The 21,672-nt window shown below is 36.8% G+C and overlaps 1 protein-coding gene across 10 annotated transcripts in view; it reads right to left on the reverse strand.

Annotated features, from left to right (window-relative positions):
• The window catches only part of Scn3a (sodium voltage-gated channel alpha subunit 3), a 110,880-nt gene that overhangs the window by 21,633 nt on the left and 67,575 nt on the right, over positions 1-21,672 (reverse strand). For all 10 annotated transcript variants that reach the window (XM_031370463.1, XM_031370470.1, XM_031370469.1 and 7 more), the window contains 5 exons: positions 20,495-20,851; positions 18,131-18,601; positions 7,424-7,544; positions 6,131-6,285; positions 5,238-5,411 (listed from right to left, as the gene is read on the reverse strand). In XM_031370463.1, coding sequence (XP_031226323.1) covers positions 5,238-5,411; positions 6,131-6,285; positions 7,424-7,544; positions 18,131-18,601; positions 20,495-20,851 — 1,278 coding nt within the window. The remainder of the gene's footprint in view (positions 1-5,237; positions 5,412-6,130; positions 6,286-7,423; positions 7,545-18,130; positions 18,602-20,494; positions 20,852-21,672) is intronic.

Genomic DNA, 21,672 nt, shown 5'->3' on the forward strand with positions numbered 1-21,672 from the left:
AGTGGACAAACCTAAGGTGATGGTAATGACATTCCCCAAGGAAAGGAGAAAGGGAGGGTCAGAAAACTCTCACCTGAGATTCCAACTACTGTTTCTCTCTTCCTTCCCTCAGCTATAAGGGATTTGGCAGTTATATGAAAAGCAAAAGATTAGCTTTAAATGGACACTGCCACACAGTTTCCAAGATGTCACCACCCATGATGGGTGGGACTTTGCTGTGGTGTACGTGTGCTTGCTTAAAGCTACTCATCTGTGCTCTGTAAGAAAATCCAGGAAACTCAGTAGTATTAAGTTGGTCCTTCTGCCTTTAGTGCCCCAGAAGGAAGGTGAACTGTGTCTGTGTGTCTCCTCTCCAAAATTTAAGGGAACAAAGAGTAACCTTATTGTGGGAAAATCCCAACTTGTTCCCAGAGTTCCATGTCTTCTCCTTGCCTTTACTGATCCCATTAAAGTTTGCCAAAAGGACCTTCCAAATCCTTGTGACCCATTGATGTTCCCTCCCGCTCCCTCCGATGGAATGCAGAGCCTCATTGCTAAGCAGTGTTGGGCTAGTTAAGCACAGCCCCAGCCTTGCAACTTTCTCTCCAAATACCCACAATCCCTTCTTAAATGTGCACCGTGTCCTATAGTAAATTTTCTCCCCATTTGTTGTTCTGTTTTATCTTTGGTTGTTTACTCATTTCATTACTTGTGGCATGAACTGGGAAACACTGGGTGGAAGCTTCAGTTTGCTCTCTTAACTTGAGAATATCCTCATGCTCACACACACATAGTTCATCACCAGTAACGATGGTGGTGGTGGCAATCTATACCACAGGGCATTTGAACTTATTTTCTTCTTTACTCTTAGGCTTTTATGGCATATTTGTTGGTCATGATTAGGAAAATTCCAAGGCTCTGAACTTATGGAAATACAGGCATCCTGATCACTGCAGTTTTGTTTCCGGAAGTGAGAAGATGACCTAACAGTACATCTCTGGGTAAAGGGTAACTCCACTGTGGTAGACACATCACTGGAGACTACTATGTGGTGCTTACAAGTCATGACTTCTACAGGCATTTTTCATAAACATTCTAAACACTATTTTTGTTTGTTTAAAACTGCATATTTTGAAACATGTGGTCTCTCTGTATTTACTTCTTTAATCCTTTAAGGTGATTACAACAAAATCACACTGCATGTTATTTATGCTAAAAAAACAAATCACAGTATCATTGTTAATGGATATATCATCTTTAATCAAGTGCAAGCCTGGCTTTGAAGTGTTGATTTGACTGTGAGAATGATTACAACTGTTTATGATGTCTATAATTATAAGTGATGAGGATGAGTTTGCTGATGCATGGTGCTATGCTTGTATAAAACCTCACAAGAACCATACGGATTCTGGTTGTTTTCAAGAATGTCAAGTAAATATTAATTTGGTCATGCATGTAGTCTATCAGCATTGGTAAAAATAGTTTCTATAGTTCTGGAAATATTACAGCATACTATGCAATTTATGAGGATAATATCATTTTGATAAGAAAAAGTTACACAAATGGAACAGGTGATCTGTCTAGTATAATATTGAGGTAGACAGAGACATGAGTTTGGATGACCTTGATTCTAAGTTGAAGCATCCCGTTTGCTGTGCACCTCTTCATTCAGAACTTACTCATTTTTTTTCATTTATTTATTTGTTTATTTGTTATTGTTGTCTTTTGCCCAACTTCTTAATGTTAAAGTTCAGACTTTACTCCTTTGTTAATTTTTATTCTCTGCCTAGGAGCTAAAGCATGTTTGTAGCTTCAAAAAGCATCTCTAGCCTGGTAGCCCCTAAATTCAAGTATGGGGTCTGGCTTCTCTCTTGAGCACAAGACTACTCTACAATTTACCATCTACTCCTGACTGTCTGATAAATATTCCTCCTCCTCCTCTCTTCCAGCCACTGCACATCACAAACTTGTTTTCTGATAGTCTGCAGCACAGTTGCTGGTTCTGTCTGATACTCTTGTGTTCAAGGTAAAAGAATAGCCATATGCTGGAGCCACTCTGTTTCTTCATTCCATGTACACTGCTCATCAGTAAATCATGACCTTGGTCTGAGACAAAATCTTCTTTCCTGGATGACTAAAGCAACTTTCTCTTCTATTTCCCCATTTCCATTATTTATATTCTTCCTGCAAATGTCATCATTAAAAAAAAACATTAGCTATGGAGGAGGATACGGAGGAGGAGAAGTATGAGGAGGAGGAGTATATGGAGGATGAGGATGAGGAGTATGAAGAGGATATGGAGGATGAGTATGAGGAGGATACGGAGGAGGAAGAAGAAGACAAGGAAGGCAAGGAAGAAGTGGAAGATACAATGGAGGAAGAAGAAGAGGAGTATGAGAAAGTTAAGTATGAGTTGGAGGATGATGAAGATGAAGACGAATACTCAGTGACCAGCTCCATAACCTGTGGGCTACTCAGATTCATAAATATGTTCTTGGACACAGGGAGAACTACTGCCTGAGTATAATTACCATTTTCTCTGTAAAAGCACATGGTTAAGTCTTACTTCCAAAAATAAACCATGTGTTAGTAAATTAATATCTTAACCTTGAAAAAAAAACATTAGTTAGACCTCTGCATGACTTGACTCCCCAAGTCTTCCTCTTATAATTCTGTATTATAAATTGTCACCATGGGTCTGCATATATAATTACATGTCTGGTGGGGCCTTTAGTCCATGTCAGACTCAGTTTCCATCTTTCCCCTGTGTTTTATCTCAGGCTAGCAGAGCAATTTTCTTCCTTGTTTATTCCATTTCTATTTCTAATCTTCATGTTAGAGCCAAGGGTTAGAACCACGTGACTCTTTCTTCCCTCCATTCTCTGAATGATGGCTGCCTCCCTCTGACCACCTCTTTGGGACACCTACGTGGACAGCAGCTGACAATGACCTCCTGCCCCTAACCCAGAGTCACATCCTGTCCTATGACTCTTTGTTATTACACAACAGTGATCCTGCATTTAGATTTAGTTGTTTTAATAACTGAAGCATATTTACCATACCTCCCATCCCTTGGAGTACAGTCTCTGCTAGAAGTTTGCCTGTCTCCACCAGCTCCTTTGTCTAAAATACTTGTGTTTCTTATAAGGTTTTCAAATAGATTTATAGAATAAATGGATTCATTTTAGGAGGTTAAAAAGACCACTGTGGTCACATTTAGTATAATTTGAAAGAAGTGACACTTAGCTACATTCCTCAAATATAGAATGCAGTTTTCCAAAGATATGAAATATTCCTTATTGTAAGTTCTACCTCTCTGTGGCAATTTGGTGCAGGGTCAGTCAGCAATTTGCTTTTAAGGTATTTTATTTCGGTTTTGGAGATATGGCTCAGAGGTTAAGAGCAGTAACTACTCTTCTAGAGGAGGTAGGTTTGATGCCCAGCATCTACATGACAGTTTATAACCATCTCTCACTCTAGTTACAGTGGATCTGATTTCTTTTTTTGGACTGTGTGGGTACCCGGCACACATGTGGTACACAGACATATATGCCACCAAGGTACTCATAAATATAAAAAGAAAAATAATGGAAAATAAAAAGATATATTTTGTACTTTGAAAAGTGATATTAATCTAGTATATACTGTAACTTAACTCAGTTGATCTAGTTCTTTGAAGTTAACTTGTTATCATCTGTTAACTTGAATTTATATATTTCAGATATTCTTTGGGGTAAGAAAACGAAAATCTAACATAAAACAACTTGCCTAGAAGTACAAGGATTTCACCAATCAATAGAAGTCTGGCAATTTTGTTACTCACTAAAGGACAAATAATTTTGGCATAATTAGATGTTCCTTTAAATATTCTTCACTAGAAGATACCAAAATTTCTATATGACATAGTTTAAACATAAATATGTATCATATATTATATAGACATAATATATATGTAAAACTTTTGCATTACCTCATTAGTAAATTGTTGTCATACATAACAAAAATAAAATATAAACAGTTATACAGGGAACAAAGATGGGAAAAAAGCAATCTAGTTGAGAATCAAGGAATTTGGAAACAAGTGTCAACTTTGTAATTAGTAGTTATTTCAGGAAAATTATTTAAACTTCAGTTTCCTAAATTTCTAGATTACAGTGAAGGCCATCTTTAAAGACCTATTCTTTAACACTGAACATTAAACTTTCCTTTAAGAAGAACTTTTTCAGGACAACCTATGATTAATCTCTATGATTCATGAAAGACCAGCCATGAAAATTGGAAGTCATTTATGGGGTATTAAATGAAACTTAGCAGACTTCCAGTGAACTGAGGGGCTGAACACATTTTGGCTGTAGAACGATGAGTAAGTCTAGGTGAGAAGGAGAGTAGCAGTTGAACAGACCCAGTCTCGCTGAAATTGCTAAAATGAATGGATGTGCATATACAGCAATCACTGCTTCATATTCAAATGTTACAGCTAAAAATTGAGTGCCTTTGATTGCCCAGAAGGCAGGGCATGGAGAACCTTGTGTGGCCCTTTAGAGTGAGACATCTCAGACTACAGCTGACCATTATTTCCCTAGTGTTTCTCTATAATTCGGATTAAAAAGATAAAATAGTCCCGAAGCCAGACAGATTCCATGTTCCAATGCTTCTCTTGCTACTTGCCTCAGTCAAAGCAGACCTTTGTCTTATTCTTTGCTTGGTAAATATCTCACTAGCTTTAGGGATTCCCAACTACCTATTATAAAAGAGAGAAGTACTTTATTGTCTCTACAGATATGTGACTGAAGGAATACTGAAAACAAGTCAATCATTTATTATTACTTACTAGCAAGGAATTTAGTTGGGACTTAAAGTGAAAATCTCAAAATTCCTGGCTCCCAATCAATCATGACTGAGTGTCCTGAAGATTTCTAAATGATCCATTAATAAGCTAAATGTTTAGATCTACTCCATCAACAAATAGGCTTGCTTATTTTAAGTGTGACAAAACCTCCGATGTCTGCCTGTGGTACAGAGCAGCCTCTGTGTGTTTTCTCTTACCACTTCTACATTTGGGGCACTTCCTCTTTTCTTGCACGGATTCCCTGTGGAATTTATTGCAGGCTTTGTTGCTGTTGCTGTTGGTTGATTGTTTTGTTTTAATCTCCACTGTTACATCAGCATGAATGGGACTAAGGTTTTTCCATGCTAATCATAGAAGTTTAATGGAAGCTCATTCTTAAGAATTCTTAGAAATCACCTCTGATACTCACATCAACAATCAAGAAGTCCAACCAGCACCAGGCATTGGTGAAATAAGTTTGAAATCCATAGGCCACCCATTTGAGGAGCATCTCCAGGATAAAGATGTAAGTGAAGACCTTGTCCGCATACTCCAGCATGGTCTTGATCGTCTTTCGTTGCTCGATGTATATATCTTCAAAGGCCTGTGAATCAAGAGAACTTTATGTACTTTAATGGTGTCCCTTCCCAAAACACTTACAAATATTTCTAGTGGAATATTGAGAACCTAGCAACACGTAGAGGAGTGTTGGCTTAAATCACTCAAATATTTTTCCATCAGGCAGAAGCTAAAGACCAAAGCTGGCTGGGGAATACTGGCACAGGAATGTTGGCATCTATATTGATTTTATATATGCTGTTATCTTTACTTCTCATCCAAAAGTCTCTACCTCAGTCACTGCCAAAAGCAAGCTTCGATTCATGGAAGATGAACTAAAGACATCTAGTTCATAAGAGATAGGACCAGTTTCTTCCAACAACATCTTCTGTGCTTCCATCTCTTACTATCAAAGAATGAGTTCATTGTACATAAAGAAAGCAAGTTTCACAGACAATCCATAAATACAATTATCAAGGCAGACTGGGTGACATTTGGCTGGGATGATACCACAGCCAGGGGAATAGCTCTGCAAATGGTATGTCAGCACACAAAACACCTGGTGGGCAAACCACAGATATGAAATTTCTTCTGGCTGTTTTGTGGTTCTGACTTGTTTTGAACAAAGTTTTGCAGCGTTCTCAGCTCTGCACGGCACAGATACACCTATTCTTTTGATGTCTAAACTGAATGGGCACTTGTAGTATCACCAGGGAGTTGGCTATTTCAGCTGAGCTTGATTCATGCCAATACACAATCACTTACCAAAGCACCACTACTGAGGAGAATCATGAACACAATGAACGTCTCAAACCAGTTGTGTTCCACAATGCTATAGCAGGTCTTCCTAAGATTCCACCAGATTTTTCCTTTACCTTCTTCTGTACTTACTTGGCAGAAGGGAAATTTTTTAATGCATCCTAAGAGGCAATATTAATATAATAAATTAGGGAAATAGACTTTGATCATTAACGTGAAAAAAAATAACATTTTTACTTCTTTACCCCAACTCCAGCTCATTTTATAGGTAGATGGCTGCTTTACTGCCCAGTTTTGTTTCAACACTCTTCCATATAGTGAATCGTGGTTAAACTTATAGATTTAGAATTTATGGAATTTCCATACATTTGCTTGAGTTTAAAAAAAATTGGTTTATATTTTTCAATACAAGTTAGAATCACTTTGCCTTGGGGTCACTAAGTAAAATAGAGTCCCTTTTCATGACACTGATTTGGGAACAAAGCCAGATATACAAGTTGTTTATTCATATTCCCATGTGACCCTGGGTACTCCCTCCCTTCTTTTCAAGCATAGAAAACCCCACTGTCTTCCTAGGTGTCAGCCACTGTCAGTTTTCTCAAGCTAATTTATGTTCAGCCTTGCTTCTTTTCTTAGTCACACCTATGACTCATTTTGCAGTCCATGCCTCTTATTCTGCTCTCTTCTGCACTGCCTCCTAGACATCGTATGATTTCCAATTTCTGTCTAATCTGTTGCTCTCTCTCTGCTACCACTTGTCACATCGAATCCAACCTCAAAGAATCAATAAATCTTTATTGCAAGATGAGCTGGTTACTCTGAGAACCTCATGGCAACATGCCAATACTCACCAGCACCATTTCCAAACAGCTCTGGTCAGAGCACAAATTAGACAAATTTGGAACTGGAGGAATGGGTATAATTACTGTAGCTTTTATAAGTCCAGTTACCCTACTCCCTGTGCATGTTGAGGAACTGTCATGTCAATGATGTGACAATCCAGAATGATATGATCTCAAATGTTGTTACATTCTAAAGGATAAGGACAACAAGAGCAAGACAGAAGAAACAACAAAACAAAGTATGCGTTTAGCACACCTTCTCATTTGTCCAGACACAGGCTCAGCTGTAGTCTAATCTGGAAATTTTAAGATCTGAAGCAACTTAAGACATACTGGGTGGATGAAACAGGACAAACACAATAAATGTACCCTTGTCATTCCTTTTATATGTCTCTTTTAAATGAGGCTTATTCAGATTCTGTAGGGATGGAGCATTTCATCAAGTTAGTTTCTTTACCTTCAGTAAAGCAAGCTTCTGGCTTAAGGTCCTCCTCAGGTTCAATTTCAGCTTGTTCACCTTCTCGGGGTGGAGCAACATCAACCGTGCTTCCTTCAGAAGAGCTGGTTGCATTTAATTTCTGGAAACAAAGCCCATGTCAAAGATGTGTATCTCTCCCCCTTTACTCAAGTGATTGGGAAACATTCTGTCATGTGTGGAAAAATGGCACTAAAAGTGATACCTTTAATTCTACTAATGGTGATGATACCCTACTAACATGAGCAAGGTCTACTCTTTAGACAGAAAGGACAGTGGTTAGTGTAGATACTTGGGAAGACAGACAAACTTGCTTTAGAATCTTCATTTGCACATGAAGGCCATGTGCAAACAACTATGAATGCTACAGCCACATCAAGAAGGGTCTCATAAAGTCCAGGATGCTCTCATCTATTAATTATTATTTTAATTAATTGCATCAAATCGGATCACAACTTCCACCTTTTCAGATGGAACTTTTCAGAGGGCAAAGAACACTGTCAGTTGCTTCTAAGTCTTGTCCATGTTTCTGTAATTTTAGCAAGACAGGGCTACAGGTTAACATCAATCACACTCATTATGGCTCAGCTTTGAGCTATATTTTTCTCTAGCTTACATAATTTTCTCCTTACTTTACTAGAAGAAAATGATGGATCACCCCCTCTCATTCTTTTTTGAACATCATAAATGAATTCAATACTTGCAAAGAATTCTAAATGAAATGGAAATTTCTCCATAAATGACATTGTCTGGAGTCTTTATTAGGAGCTCATTCTCAATGCAATGCAATGATCAGGCTGCCAATTTTTCCCTTAAATAAATCATTGTGACATGGTATATGGCAAGAATAGCCACCTTAATGTTGCCAGAATAAATATGTAATACATTTTCTAGGATCATGTGGGCAGACATCATGGATGTGCAGTGTTTTATGGAAACTGAGGCAAAGACATGACATATAACAAGGCTTAGGGAATGTACAGCTTTTACGAAGGAAGAACAGCTCATAGACAGACCAATGGCTTTAAAGCTCCATTAATTTCAGCAGCCAAGTGTTTGGGTCACACTGTTCTAGCATTTGGAAAGAGTAGATGTGCCATTCTAAAAAGACCTAAATGCTTCCCTAATCAGACGTTCTATTTGGAGAAATTTGGCTTATAATTCCTGACTTATCTTAAATCTCAATGCTGATATGGTTCTAATATTTTTGAAATGTGAACTAAAATTGAAGAGTAATTTTTGGGATAATGATTGCTTCCTGCGTTGTTATTTTGAGTTAACCATGCCAGACTAAATATTTAATAAAATATATAGTTTTCTATATTAATATATGTTTAATATATCATCCCTTTTAGTAAGTAGTATGCTGGAGAGTGGAGTTATTTGGTCATTTTGAGCTGATGGGTCTTAGGATTGTCATACGATATGAATTTTTACCTCAAATCCCTTTACATTTGGAAATGTGGGAAGGCTGAGACAGACTTTCTACTCCCAAGAATTTTGCGTTCTTTCAGTCAGGATATTTTTATTCTTAAAAAAGGAAAAACCCAGGAAAGCTGTGAATGAGTATAGTTGTAGCAGCTTCTGTTGTCATTCAGGGCATGCTGGGTAACAGGTACCAGCATGCAGCTTCACCAGTGGCTGATGGGGAAGATGCCATGGCTTTTGATGAGTGGGCACAATAATGTCACTGCATAAATAGCACTGATAAGAAACCAAAATATTCAGAAAGTAGTCATAAAAGAGGTTGATGTTCATGTTCATCCTTTTGGCCAGCTATGCTCAATAATGTCTTCTGAGCATGGTCATGATCTACCTTCTCCATGAATTCTGTCCTACATGACTGCCTCAGTCAAATATCATGGTCCATGTAGTTTGCTACACTTGTTGCCTTTGGCCAAAGCTGCTCATTTATACATGTGCGTGCATGTTTATATGTAGAAGAGTGAATAGATATACATGTATATGTACACAAACATATACTAACACATACATACCAAGTACATAGTACACATGCATATTATGTATGTAAATGTCGACTATAAAAGCAAATAGAGAGTAGACATTAAATCTTCATATTGCTTTTATGAAGAGTGAATAGATATGTATTTTTATGTTACTCTTATAGAGATAATTACAACGTTTAGATTACTTCATCTCTACTTTTTGATAAATTATGTGAATATATTGATTTGAATGAAGTATAGCAATATTAGAAAATATTTTAATGAATATTAGAATCATAATCATCCAAATGTTTTTCTATAATACCAGACATTCAATAAAGAAGATTGAGGGGAGAATATAATTACCATTATATACATATACATGCATGTATGCTTTCTCATGTGAATATTTTTAGAAAACATACTTACCCTTCAATTCCCATTAACCACTGGCATTACGTTTAGTTTTCAATCAAATTTATCTGACCAATGCTACACTGATGTCTTATACTCAAATACAAATACTTATTTAACATACTGTTTCATAATACAATTAATACTAGCTACTGACCTGGATGACTAGCATGCCCAGTGTAGACCACTGGATGTAATTTTGCTATTGTGTTGCCTTAAGATGATAAATGTACAGCTATAGCTAACATGTTTGGATATCATAATACCCATATCCAGTTGGCTCTGGAGACAATGCATATATATCTTAAATAGAGAGGAAACTGTTCTATTCCCTGCCCCCATCTGCCCAGGGCTCTGACATTCAGCATATCTTAAACATAGGTGGGGAAAAGACCTTGTCTGCTTTCTAGCCTTGTCTAAAGAGCAGAACCTGCTTATACGAAGAACTGCTTTTTAGCCATCCAAGTGATTTTTTGGTTATTAAGCATTTTAAGCTTCAGCCCTGGAAAGCCTCCTGAAAAGTGTTCAGAGGGTTTCTTATAAGTTCTTAGGACTTTCATGAACCAAAAGCTGGAAGATGGTCTACTAGTTTCTGTCTCACAAGTGTTTTACAGGAGACTTCTCCTCTCTGAGGGTTTAGAGTGAGCTTCCACAAGTCAGAGCTCTAGTCCTACTGAGGTCTCATTGGTGAGCAAGGCCACAACACTTTGAAACCCTCAGGCTATATTTTGGTCATAGGAAAGTGTGAATATTTTATTCTGTGAAACTATGAAAATCTTGTTTAAACTATACGAAGACATCAAAGGTAGCCATTTTACTTACATTAGTAAATGAAACCATGAGTTGAGTTCAGATTAAGTGACATAAACTGTCCAATATGCTACCTGGTATTCTTGAGTCACTGGATACATGAAGAAATTCATACCACTATTCAAGTCACTATTTTACTTTCTAGAAAAAGATAAGCACTTACATTCTAGACATTGGTATAAGAACAATCTATACTAATTCTATATATTGTTATAATATAAATAACTACATACTAAACATTACGAAATTCATACTCTAGCAGAGGGTAAAATTCTTATCACTATGCCAAAACGATTACCAGAGTAAGTGAAAAGCATATGACGTATTTAAAAGCAGTGACTGATGATAAATACAAAGGAAAAACTTACTTTCATTTATATTGCCAGAGTTGTGATACTACAATGATATCAAAAGAGCAAAGAAACCAGAAATGAAATTTACCATATTAAATTACATAAATATACTAAGTAGCCAAAGTTAATACTTCTTCTGAGGTAGTTAGAACGAATAAACATATCTGGGAATATAGGCATAACAGCAGAAGGCCTCCAGATAAAACCACATAGTACAAGTTCAGTCTTGCCTCCTTGTACTATTTTCTCCTTAACCTGTCCAACATTACATGGCCCTTGAAAGTTAGAGTCTTCCATCCCTTGTAGAGACTGCTGAGTCTACAAAAGGATGATGGTTTAGGCTCTATGTATGCACGCTGGAAGCAGGATTTAAGATGCAACATTCTCCAGGCCGAACTCAGCCACAGAAAACATGCCTGGCTATTAGCAAAAGCCTGGCGCAATGCTGTGGAAGCGCTTGCTGATCCAAGAACCATGCTCTCAAACATGGTACCTGATTATGATGCTTTAAAAGTCAACTACAACTACCACTCACCCAGAGGAATGGGTTATCTCAAAGAGGAATGACAGAATTAGCAACCAAACAGGCCATGAGGACATTTTCCCCGTATCACGTGACCTTATAGAGACAGTCCTCTCTAGAGGAGGAGCGCAAAGAATAGCGCTCTTGATATTTTGTCCAATTAAATAATAGAATTTAACTTTCAGAGATGGAAGAGAATGTTAGCAACTGGCCTACTTCCACTGAAATGCGCTCACATTTCATTCGTTTTTCAATCAGTGCTCGCATTCTTTGACTCTTACAAACTGCTGTATGGTTCAAGAGACAAAAATAAAAGATTCAGCCATTACAGATTGCCTCAAAAATCGAGCCATTACTCCCAAGAATTCTCGATTTTGTCATACAGATAGACAAAGAAAGTCTTTTTAGGGCCTTGGTGTGATAACTTGGATATGAAAATTCATATCCTGGTTTACAACATTTGATATGAACAACAAACAGCCATATGCTGAGGCCGTTTGTTGCTTGACCAAGGCGAGAAGAAATGACTAAAACCCATAACTTACTTTTCAACCACTTACTGAGTGGTTAAAAAATATAAACTGCCACCATCTGGTTTCTCCTTGACATATGTTAAATGTATAATACCCTTAGTGCTCCTTCTATGCAAAAATAGCCATATTCATAAAAGCGTAGTATATAAAATGGAAAGTAATTGCGTTGTAGGTGAAGAATGAGGCAAAGGGCATTAAGAAGGCAGGAGAGAAAGACCACTTATCCTGAGAAGGGAGACAAACACTTCCATCAGAACCAGGCTTAATTGGGGTCTTCTCCACAGAAGAATGCCCAGACAGTTCTTTAAAGGTGGAGATGGGTTAAAGTGGCTAGTTACATACCCATCTCTGCCTCTTGAAATGGTATTTGAAAGACACAGTCAAGAAATCAAAAGCTAATGTCATTTCCCATCACTCATGAATGTCTGAAAACAACACAGTGCTTTTTCCAGCAGGTTGTGGGCTCAAGAACTCAGTCAAACACCTATTCTTTAAACTTTTCACAAAAGCTTGAGAAATGAGCCTTCCTGCAAGGAACATGATGAGACCTGCAACTTCCCCACACGATTTCATTCCGGTCAGCTAAATCAACAGCAACAGCGTTTCCACTTTTCATTAAGAAGTGTCTTTGAATTGGTAGAACTCAACAGTTAAGTCTCAATGCTTCTATAGATGAATGCGTGTATAAATTAAACTCACAGACAAATATAAACTTAAAGTAGATTTTAGCCCAACATTCAGCAACGTTTGATTTCTGATTAGTTTTTCTCCTAAAACTTTCACTTTGGCCAAAATCAGTAAGCAATGGCACCAACATGAGACAGTCGAGTCCATAAAGACTCAGCTAACCCAGAATATCACAGTGTTTGCAGGAGACGACTCTGCTCCTCAGAAAATTAGGAACAACCATCAAAACCAGTAAATATTCCAAGTGTCAATTTTTCGCACACTCAGTCTAAGGTACTGAGAGAACATAATGTACACAGGGAAAATACCAAGTCAGAAACAATTAAAATCAAAGAAACAAAACCCAAAAACAAGTACATTAGAGCAATGATTTAGTGTGCCTTGTGTGTCACATGGCACATGGGTACAGCACGGAGTCTTCCTTTGGACTACTTTATGATGATCACCGTGTTTTTTTCAGACACTTGACTGAAAAAAATTTCCAAACTATTCAAAGATACCTGATACTCAAATTTGTATTCAGACTAATATCTGGCTTTATCAAGATCTCACTACTATCCTGTTGCTTTTAATAATGCCTTTCTGAAAGCACGAAAGCAAACATTTCCATCTGGAGCACAGGAATTGGTTCATTTGAAAGTGATATTCATTGATCTGAATATAATGACTTGAAAATGGCAGTATTATCACACACACACACACACACACACACACACACACACATACACCACACAAACACAAATCTCTTGAGGCTTATTTTGGTGGCACAGTTTACATATAAGGGCTGAATCATCAATGACGAAAAAGCTGTGGTCTTATTTTAATGAAGTAAAAACAGAAATTAAAAAATGTGCATGCTCTCTTAAGACTTTGACTATATCGAATTGTAAGCATTTCTAGTATGTTTAAAATTGATATTGTGGTAAATCTCATTGGGCATGCAATTATTTCTGTTTTAAAAACTAAAAGACTAAAGTGGAAAGCCCATCAGCAGAATTAAATATGATGTTGGGACTGCCCGTCTCGCCTGACCATGCTATGATGTGTCACACGCTTCAGCAGAGAGCAGCTGGGCCAGCCTCGTACTTCCTTGCCACGGCAGGGGAAGGAATATAGCTGTGGAGCATGCAGGCCACTCAAAAGTCATTTAGGAAGTGACTGTACGAGCACAATTTGCTTGGGTAACCTGGGTAAAAGTGGTGGCTCGAGCCTCTGGCTCCTCAAAAAACACCAGAGCGGCATTCTTGATGGCACCAGCTTGGTCTCACCCCTGTGAGAAGTAAAAGTGGTCAGAAGTGAAGGTCATAGTAGGCTATTGCTAGACTGAGTTCGGAATTCAGCTAAGAACATGGTCATTGAAAGCATTTATCCTAAATCTTTCCTTTGGAAAGATAAGCCAGTAATCCTTTAAACATTAAACTAGAAAGAACTATAGTTATCATGATTATGTGAACACTAAAACCATAAAAACAAGAACGGTACATTAGAGAATGCTACACTATTTGCAGAAATTCGAGTTTCCCTAAATTAAGAATATAAGTATTTTGAAATTCATGTCTTCAATTCTTTTATGCAAAGCTTTGAGTTTGTTTCCATACCAGTCTGTTTGTATACGTGGCATATACATACACACATATACATGAACACATTTATGAAGTACACATTACATAACATATAATACTAGAGTTTACACCTATATCAGGGATTATTTATCTCTGGCGACAGCTGCTAGTCATATTTTATTAAAGAAATGAGTGGAAATACTTGAGTAGCTCAGGTTTTCAAATCATCTAAGCTGATTGGTTTACTATCTAATGTAAAGGAAGAAAATGTATGCACTTTAGAAATGTTTTTTAGTTTTAAGGATAAATGTAATAAAACTATGTTGTGTTTAGCCTAATGGTTGTTTACTCTGTGAGCAAAACCAAAGGATATCACATGCTTTCCAAAGTAGAACTCAATGCTTTACTTCAGCTGTGGTCCAGAAAGTAGCAAAAAACAAATGAAAATATAACGTGTGTGTGTGTATGTGTGTGTGTGTGTGTGTGTGTGTGTGCGTGCGTGCACGTGTGCATGTGCATAGTGGTGTATATGTGAAATATACTTCAGTGGAATTTAGCTAAGTCTGTCCTGTAATATTAAAGTATACTAATAATTGCTATTATTTTTTTAAAAGTTCTATGTTATGTGATGTCTCTGAGCATATATGAGAATTTTCCTATTGCTTTTGGATAAGTTTTTGTGGTATTAAGTATATTATCCCACATAAAATTTAATGTTGAATAAATGAAAAATTTATTGTTTATTAAACAGAACTTCATGTCAAGAAACATAGATAATAATGTTTTGATTATTCATTGAGAATTCAATACATTGAATTTTGACCCTATTCCTTCCCCTACCCCAGATACTCTCTTTCCTCCCTACTATCCATCTTCATATATATATAATAATATATATTAATTATATATATTACATATATAATTAATATTCTGAATGTGAATGTTTTCCTGTACTTATGGATGTGAACCATGCAGTGCCTTTGGAGTCCAGAGCAGTGTCAGCTCCCTGTACCTGGAGTTACAGACAGATGTTATCTATCATGTGGGTTCTTGGAAACAAACCTAGGTCTTCTGCAAGAGCAGCCAATGCTCTTAATCTGAGGCACTATTTAATAATTGAAGCAATATATAATATTGCTTTTGATGATAATTTCAATCACATTTATATGATTAAATATATGCTTGTGTTTACATTGATGTTCCTACTAACATTTGTATATTAAAAATGTCATTAACTTCTGAAGTTGGACTTCATCTATTCAAAATTTAGTTGAAGGAGTATAGAATTATAGAAATTACCCAATAATATATTTTTGTTGGGGAAACAAATGTTTTCCAGGAATTGATAATGAATGACAAATTACATCTTAATATTCCAAGCTTATGAAATATCTGAGAATCTTAAGGTGCTTTTGAAATATATTAAAAGTGTTTTTAGCAGAAACAAATGGAACTATTTATTCTCCATAAGCCCACTGTCAGCAGTCTCAGTTATTAATGCCATAAAAGTTCCTTTGTTTTGCTTTGGCTTTTCTGTCTTTTCTTGACTTTACCCTAGTCAGGCAATTCTGTCCTTAGCTTTACCCTATTTTTGCCTTATAATTATTTTTTGACCTCTCCTATTTCAGGGAAGCAAATAATTTTAAGTATTGTATTATTTAGTCTACTTTTAGCTCTGACCTCTGACTCTGAGCAACACTGTTACCTTCAACCACACCATCCCTTTTTATCCACAAGGGATCAGTTCCAGTACTCTACAAAAATCCAAACCAACAGATGTACAAGTCCTGTGTAGAAACTGGCTTAGTATTTGTAGTGCATGCATTAACCTACACAATACTCTCATATCTAGATTATCTACAGTACAAAATACAATGTAAATAATTAGTACCCTTTATTCTTTTAGGGAACAATGAGAAAACAGTATGTATCTATTCAGTAGACAGGTTTTTCTGTGGTTTTTTGATCAGAGTTTGACTGAACCCTGTATGCAGAATCTGTGGGTATGATGTGCAAAACTTAAATCCCAAATCTAACTCTTTCCATACCAACCTAGTGACCTCACTCAGAAGACCTTATGTGACAACAGAATTGCCACTTTTCTGATTCCTTAGATACTTGCAGTCTGTTAAATTGCCAATTACTCTTGGTTCTCTATTATTTTAGGCCAGAATTTCAACGTCTCATTGCTATAACAATGTGTAAGTTAATCTCCATTATCTTTCACTCTAATGTACTTTGCTCTTTAATAACAAATGTTCCTAAGATACCCCTTTCTAATTGCTTCTGTTTCAGAGCACTCCTTTGTGACCATGTAGCCAATTCCACGCTCTGACTTATTCTGAAAGGCTGCAGTCTGAAGCTTCCAGGCTCATCAATACATCCTTTGCACTGTCTCCTGCTCTCTACTCACCTTAGTAATAGGAGCTCATTACCAATCTTGGATCTTCCTTTGTAGAACAATATCTTTTCACTTATTAGTATGTGACCCAAATATGAGCCTATTTCAATCTTCTCTCATTTAACCTCCCTTCCTATTCTTAACCACCTAAGAATTTAAAACACACGCTTGTAAGATCAATTAAATAGAATTTTAATGGCTTTATGAGCTTGTTTATGAGCCATATGATAAAGGCTATCTTTTACCAAACTGGACAAAGTAATCAACGAATGCCTGCTAGTCCTTTAAGTGTTTCTTTGTAAGTCCATCCATGCCAGGTGATAGAAAATAAAACCAGAATTAAGTCTTAATTATTAGGATAAGCAATGTAAATTAGATGTGCTACACACAATTTGTGTGCAGCTCTGAAAATAAACACTGATACTTTACAGTTTGTTCTTATTTTTTAGTTTTAAAACATATTAAAAATATGAAAAGAATGAGACCGCTGTGAGTTGCAATGCTATAAACTTCTAATAAGGATTTTAGAGGAAATTATCTTGGTATAACCAGTTTTCAAAAGCTCTAAGAGAAATCACAAAAATCAAACATCATTGGTCTGATTCCTAGGGTGTTGATGTTATTTCCTCCAGCTAAAGATCTTTTATAAAACCATCTGTGCTAGATTAACTTCCAGCTGTTATATCCAAAAAACATAAATAAATAATAATAAAATATTTTAATTGAAGTAATGCCACTAAGCTATTGTCATTAGACCCAATGAGCTCAAATCACAGCATATGAAAAATTTCTTTGTTCATTCTATCAACTACTCATATGAGAGTAAATTTCCCATCTGTAGATCCACTATAATCATCAAATGTTATTCCTCAGTATTTTTAAGGTAATATAGAAAACTTCATAGGTTTGCTCATCTTTAGTAGGAAAAAATATCTGTAAGGCTTAAGCCTTCCTAGTAAACAAGTATTTTCATAGATAATGTACTCTCTTATGGTAAATAAATAACTTAAATGTGAATAAAGACTACATAAAATTTTCACAGTGATGGAATATCACCATTAAAATATAGTTCACTGAGTTTTCTAAAACAACTAATGAAGGAAAATGTGTTTAATGGTATTTCTTTTGTTTAGGGTTACATTTTAAATCAGGTATTCAAGTTATCAAGAAAATGAACATTTTAATCGCTCAAATTTTGATTTTCCAATGGAAAGCTATAATTAAATGAATTTACCTGTTTCTCATGATGTTCCAACATTATTATACGATATTAAGTTGTTTGGGGGTGTGGTGTTGGGTACTAATGGACCTCATGCATGCTAAGTATCCTACCCTTGAGCTACTCCCCCAACCCATTAATTTCTGTTGATGAAGCACCTATAGGCAAAAACAATACAGAGTATGGCTATACTGTGTAGATAATGCAAAAAGTGGCAGCCTAAACTGAAAAGCACGCTTACCTCCTTGCTTTCTTCCAGTTCTGACTCACTGCTGAACTCTTCCGTGTTTAAATTTTCAAAGTCAGACTCTCCCACAGCAATTGGCACAGTCACAGTGAGGCTTGGGTTGTTGATGAATGACATGTAGTCATTTTCATCGATTACGTATTTCTCGACACTGCTTCCTGTACCCACGCCACTGGTGGTTCCATTACCGTCTTTAAGGTAGTTAAGCTCTTTGCTTATTTCAACGCCCGTGTTATTGGACATGCAGCTGTCTATTTTGTTGCCTTCGTGGATTTCTATCACTTTCGGCTTTCTAAAAAAAGCTTTTCGGAAGCACTCCCGTATCTTATTTTTCACATAATCAATCCCCTTTTGCATCCTTCCCACCGCGATCTGGAGGTTATTCATTTCGTTATCATCGTCCGTAGCAGCAAGGTTGTCTGAACTAAAGGAACTCAACAATAAGGCCAGAAAGAGGTTCAGAACCTAAGACAAAAGAGTGAAAGGTCCATGTTAAAACTGACACACGGATAAGAATAATCAGTGCGTGGATGTGGAGCTCAGATCTTTGCTACAGTGGTTTTAGGAAATCGAATAATTAGTGTATACCAGGCTCCACACTAAAGTCACACAATATTGGAAGGGCGTGATCATGTCTACCTGTGGTAAAGGGGAATAGTAACTTAGAAGCCCCTCTCCACTGATAATAGCAGGGAAAAAAGAAAACTAAGTCAAGTCTATCCAAACTTGCCAGTGAGAAGACAAACCCCTCCCCCCTTCAATGGCTTTTGCCATATCCACAAAAAATGGTATTTTCATTTTCATTGTTCAGCTTATCCATGGAGTGTCTAGCTTCATGTGTACAAATAATCAATTTATCTAATAACCTGCCAATATGTACACAACCAATATGTGGTAGAAACATAGATTTCTTTGGTCCAGTGGCTACAAACTGTAATAGCAGAGGTGGCAAATTACACAAGAGTTAATATATTTCTGATCAAGCATACTTTAAAATTTGGGTGTTCAAATAGTGTAGAAAGTGGAGAAAATTCAAAATGGTCTAAGGTTCAGCCAGACTCATATAATACAAATCTCTTCTCTCCTTATATTTGGGGAGTGTCATTGTGACTCACCAGCAGTGGATACCTGGTGGTCTGTGGCTATTACAGGGATAACTTATAATGTCTAATGTAAAAAGGATATTTGTGCACAGGGATATTTTTATCCTAAAATGTAATTACTGAGTTTCCTCATGTAGTAGGCGGACAGATGCAAACCTGGATCTCTGGGTTGTTTTCTATATAAACATCATATTTTGTTCCGAATCTAGGGCTATCTAATTTTCTCTTTTAAGAAAATAATGTGCATGTCCCACTATCATTCTTTTGAGTATTATTTGTAATGTACCCCTCAAAAGGAAGACCTTATATGATTATATAGGTACTTACTATATATGATTTGGGGACTTAAGTATTAAAACACATACCTTTATGTTGGAGCTTGTTAAAATAATTTACATTTGTCCTTGGACAATTTGATTCATATATACAATACACACTGACCACGCCCACCCTACCCCCACCCGTGCTGCATCGATCCATCCCCCTTCTCCCCACAAGGCTTTCCTCTGCATTCAAATCTATTTCTTTTATCCAATGTGATTAACTGGAGCTAAATAGGCTCAGCCATGGGGAAGCAACTAAAGTCAGTTTGTCCATCCACTTCTAGATCTAAGGAATGGCTGAAATTATTTTAAATCAGCTCTCTCTGTGTCTCTCTGTCTTCATCTCTGTCTTTCTCTGTATTGTATGTTTCTTTCTGTGTATGCCTGCATATACATACATACATGTCTGTATGTATGTAATTATTCATCCTCCAAAGATAAAACACATTCTGTACCCTACAGTAATTATAAACCACAGCTAAAGTAGAATACTTTATTTCTTTAAAGTTTGTCCTTAGAGTTTATGTTTAGTCCACACCTTTAAGTAAAACAATGTGAATTGTGAACATGTAAGAGGTAGTTGTATTTTTAGGGTTTAAAGAGATTATAAAAATAATATCAGGATACAGTTAGTCTAGATGAGAAAATACATTTTTTTTTGACACAAAAAAAGTAAACGGTATTTTCAACCCCCAAACATGCACCTCTCCTCCTAATATCCTCCATAGCATGTAAATTTTATCCCATGGTCACGGACAGGGAGCTCAGACCTCAAAGAATTTAAGTAAGATGGACCTTCAGTGTCTGCCTGCAGGGGGATTTGACACTCAGCTGCTGGCAGTAAAGTTGGCAAGATATTTTCTGCTTAAGCCATTGTATTTCCTACAGTCCAAGCTCATTCTTATTCACGAAGATCTGCAGTACATACATACCACAAGGTTCCCAATCACCATGACCAACATGAACACAATAAGGCACATGGTCTGGCCCGCGACCTCCATGCAGTCCCACATGGTCTCTATCCACTCCCCACACAGCACACGGAACACGATCAGGAAGGAGTGGAAGAAGTCGTGCATGTGCCAGCGCGGCAGCTTGCAGTCCTCATTGATTTTGCAGACACACTCCTTGTAGCTCTTTCCAAACAGCTGCATGCCGACCACGGCAAAAATGAAGACAATGATGGCCAACACCAGGGTCAGGTTGCCCAGTGCGCCCACCGAGTTGCCGATGATCTTAATGAGCATATTCAATGTGGGCCAGGATTTTGCCAACTTGAAGACTCGCAGCTGTAATGAAATAAAAGGAAATGTAGTACGCTTGGAAGCTAGACTATTATTTTATGAGTCGATCATAATGTAGATTCAAAACAAACGGGTGATAATATTAGGGTTGTAAATCAAGTCATATCATTTAAACACATTTTTTCTTTAAAATCTCATTTTAGATTTATTGATTCTCATTTTAGATTAACCTATGAAACATTACTACTTTAATTACAGACACTGCTAATGCATCAACTGTCACTTCAGATTCTACTCTAGAAACAGAAAAGGAATGCTGAAAATATGAACTACATTTTTTCTTTAAAAAGGTGTGAAGATAATTTGATTTTTAAGAGCTTTTGTTCAATTTGAAATATATATAGATATAGATATATAAAGACATATCAAACAGAATGTAGGTACTTTTAACAATTATTTTTGGCTATAATTCAAAACATTTTGTGATATCATTGTTTAATATACCAAACATATCAAACATTTCTTATGTGTTGGATTTGTTTTTGTTTTGTTCTGTTTTGTTGACATAGTCTCATGTAGCCCAGGCTGGCCTCAAACTTACAGTCTATCTGAGGGTAAATCTAGACTAGTTCTTCGGCCTTCACCTCCCAAGTATTGCTGTTAGAGATAAACACCACTTTCCCCAGCTTCTACATGCTGTAAAGTAGTTCCTCTAATAAGAATCATGTTGGTTGCTGGGTGGTGGTGGCACACATCTTTAGTCCCAGCACTTGGGAGGCATAGGCAGGTGGATTTCTAAATTCGAGGTCAGCCTGGTCTACAGAGTGAGTTCCAGGACAGCCAGGGTTACACAGAGAAACCCTGTC

This window comes from Mastomys coucha, unplaced genomic scaffold (genome assembly GCF_008632895.1).
Source record: "Mastomys coucha isolate ucsf_1 unplaced genomic scaffold, UCSF_Mcou_1 pScaffold15, whole genome shotgun sequence".
Lineage (NCBI taxonomy): Eukaryota > Metazoa > Chordata > Mammalia > Rodentia > Muridae > Mastomys > Mastomys coucha.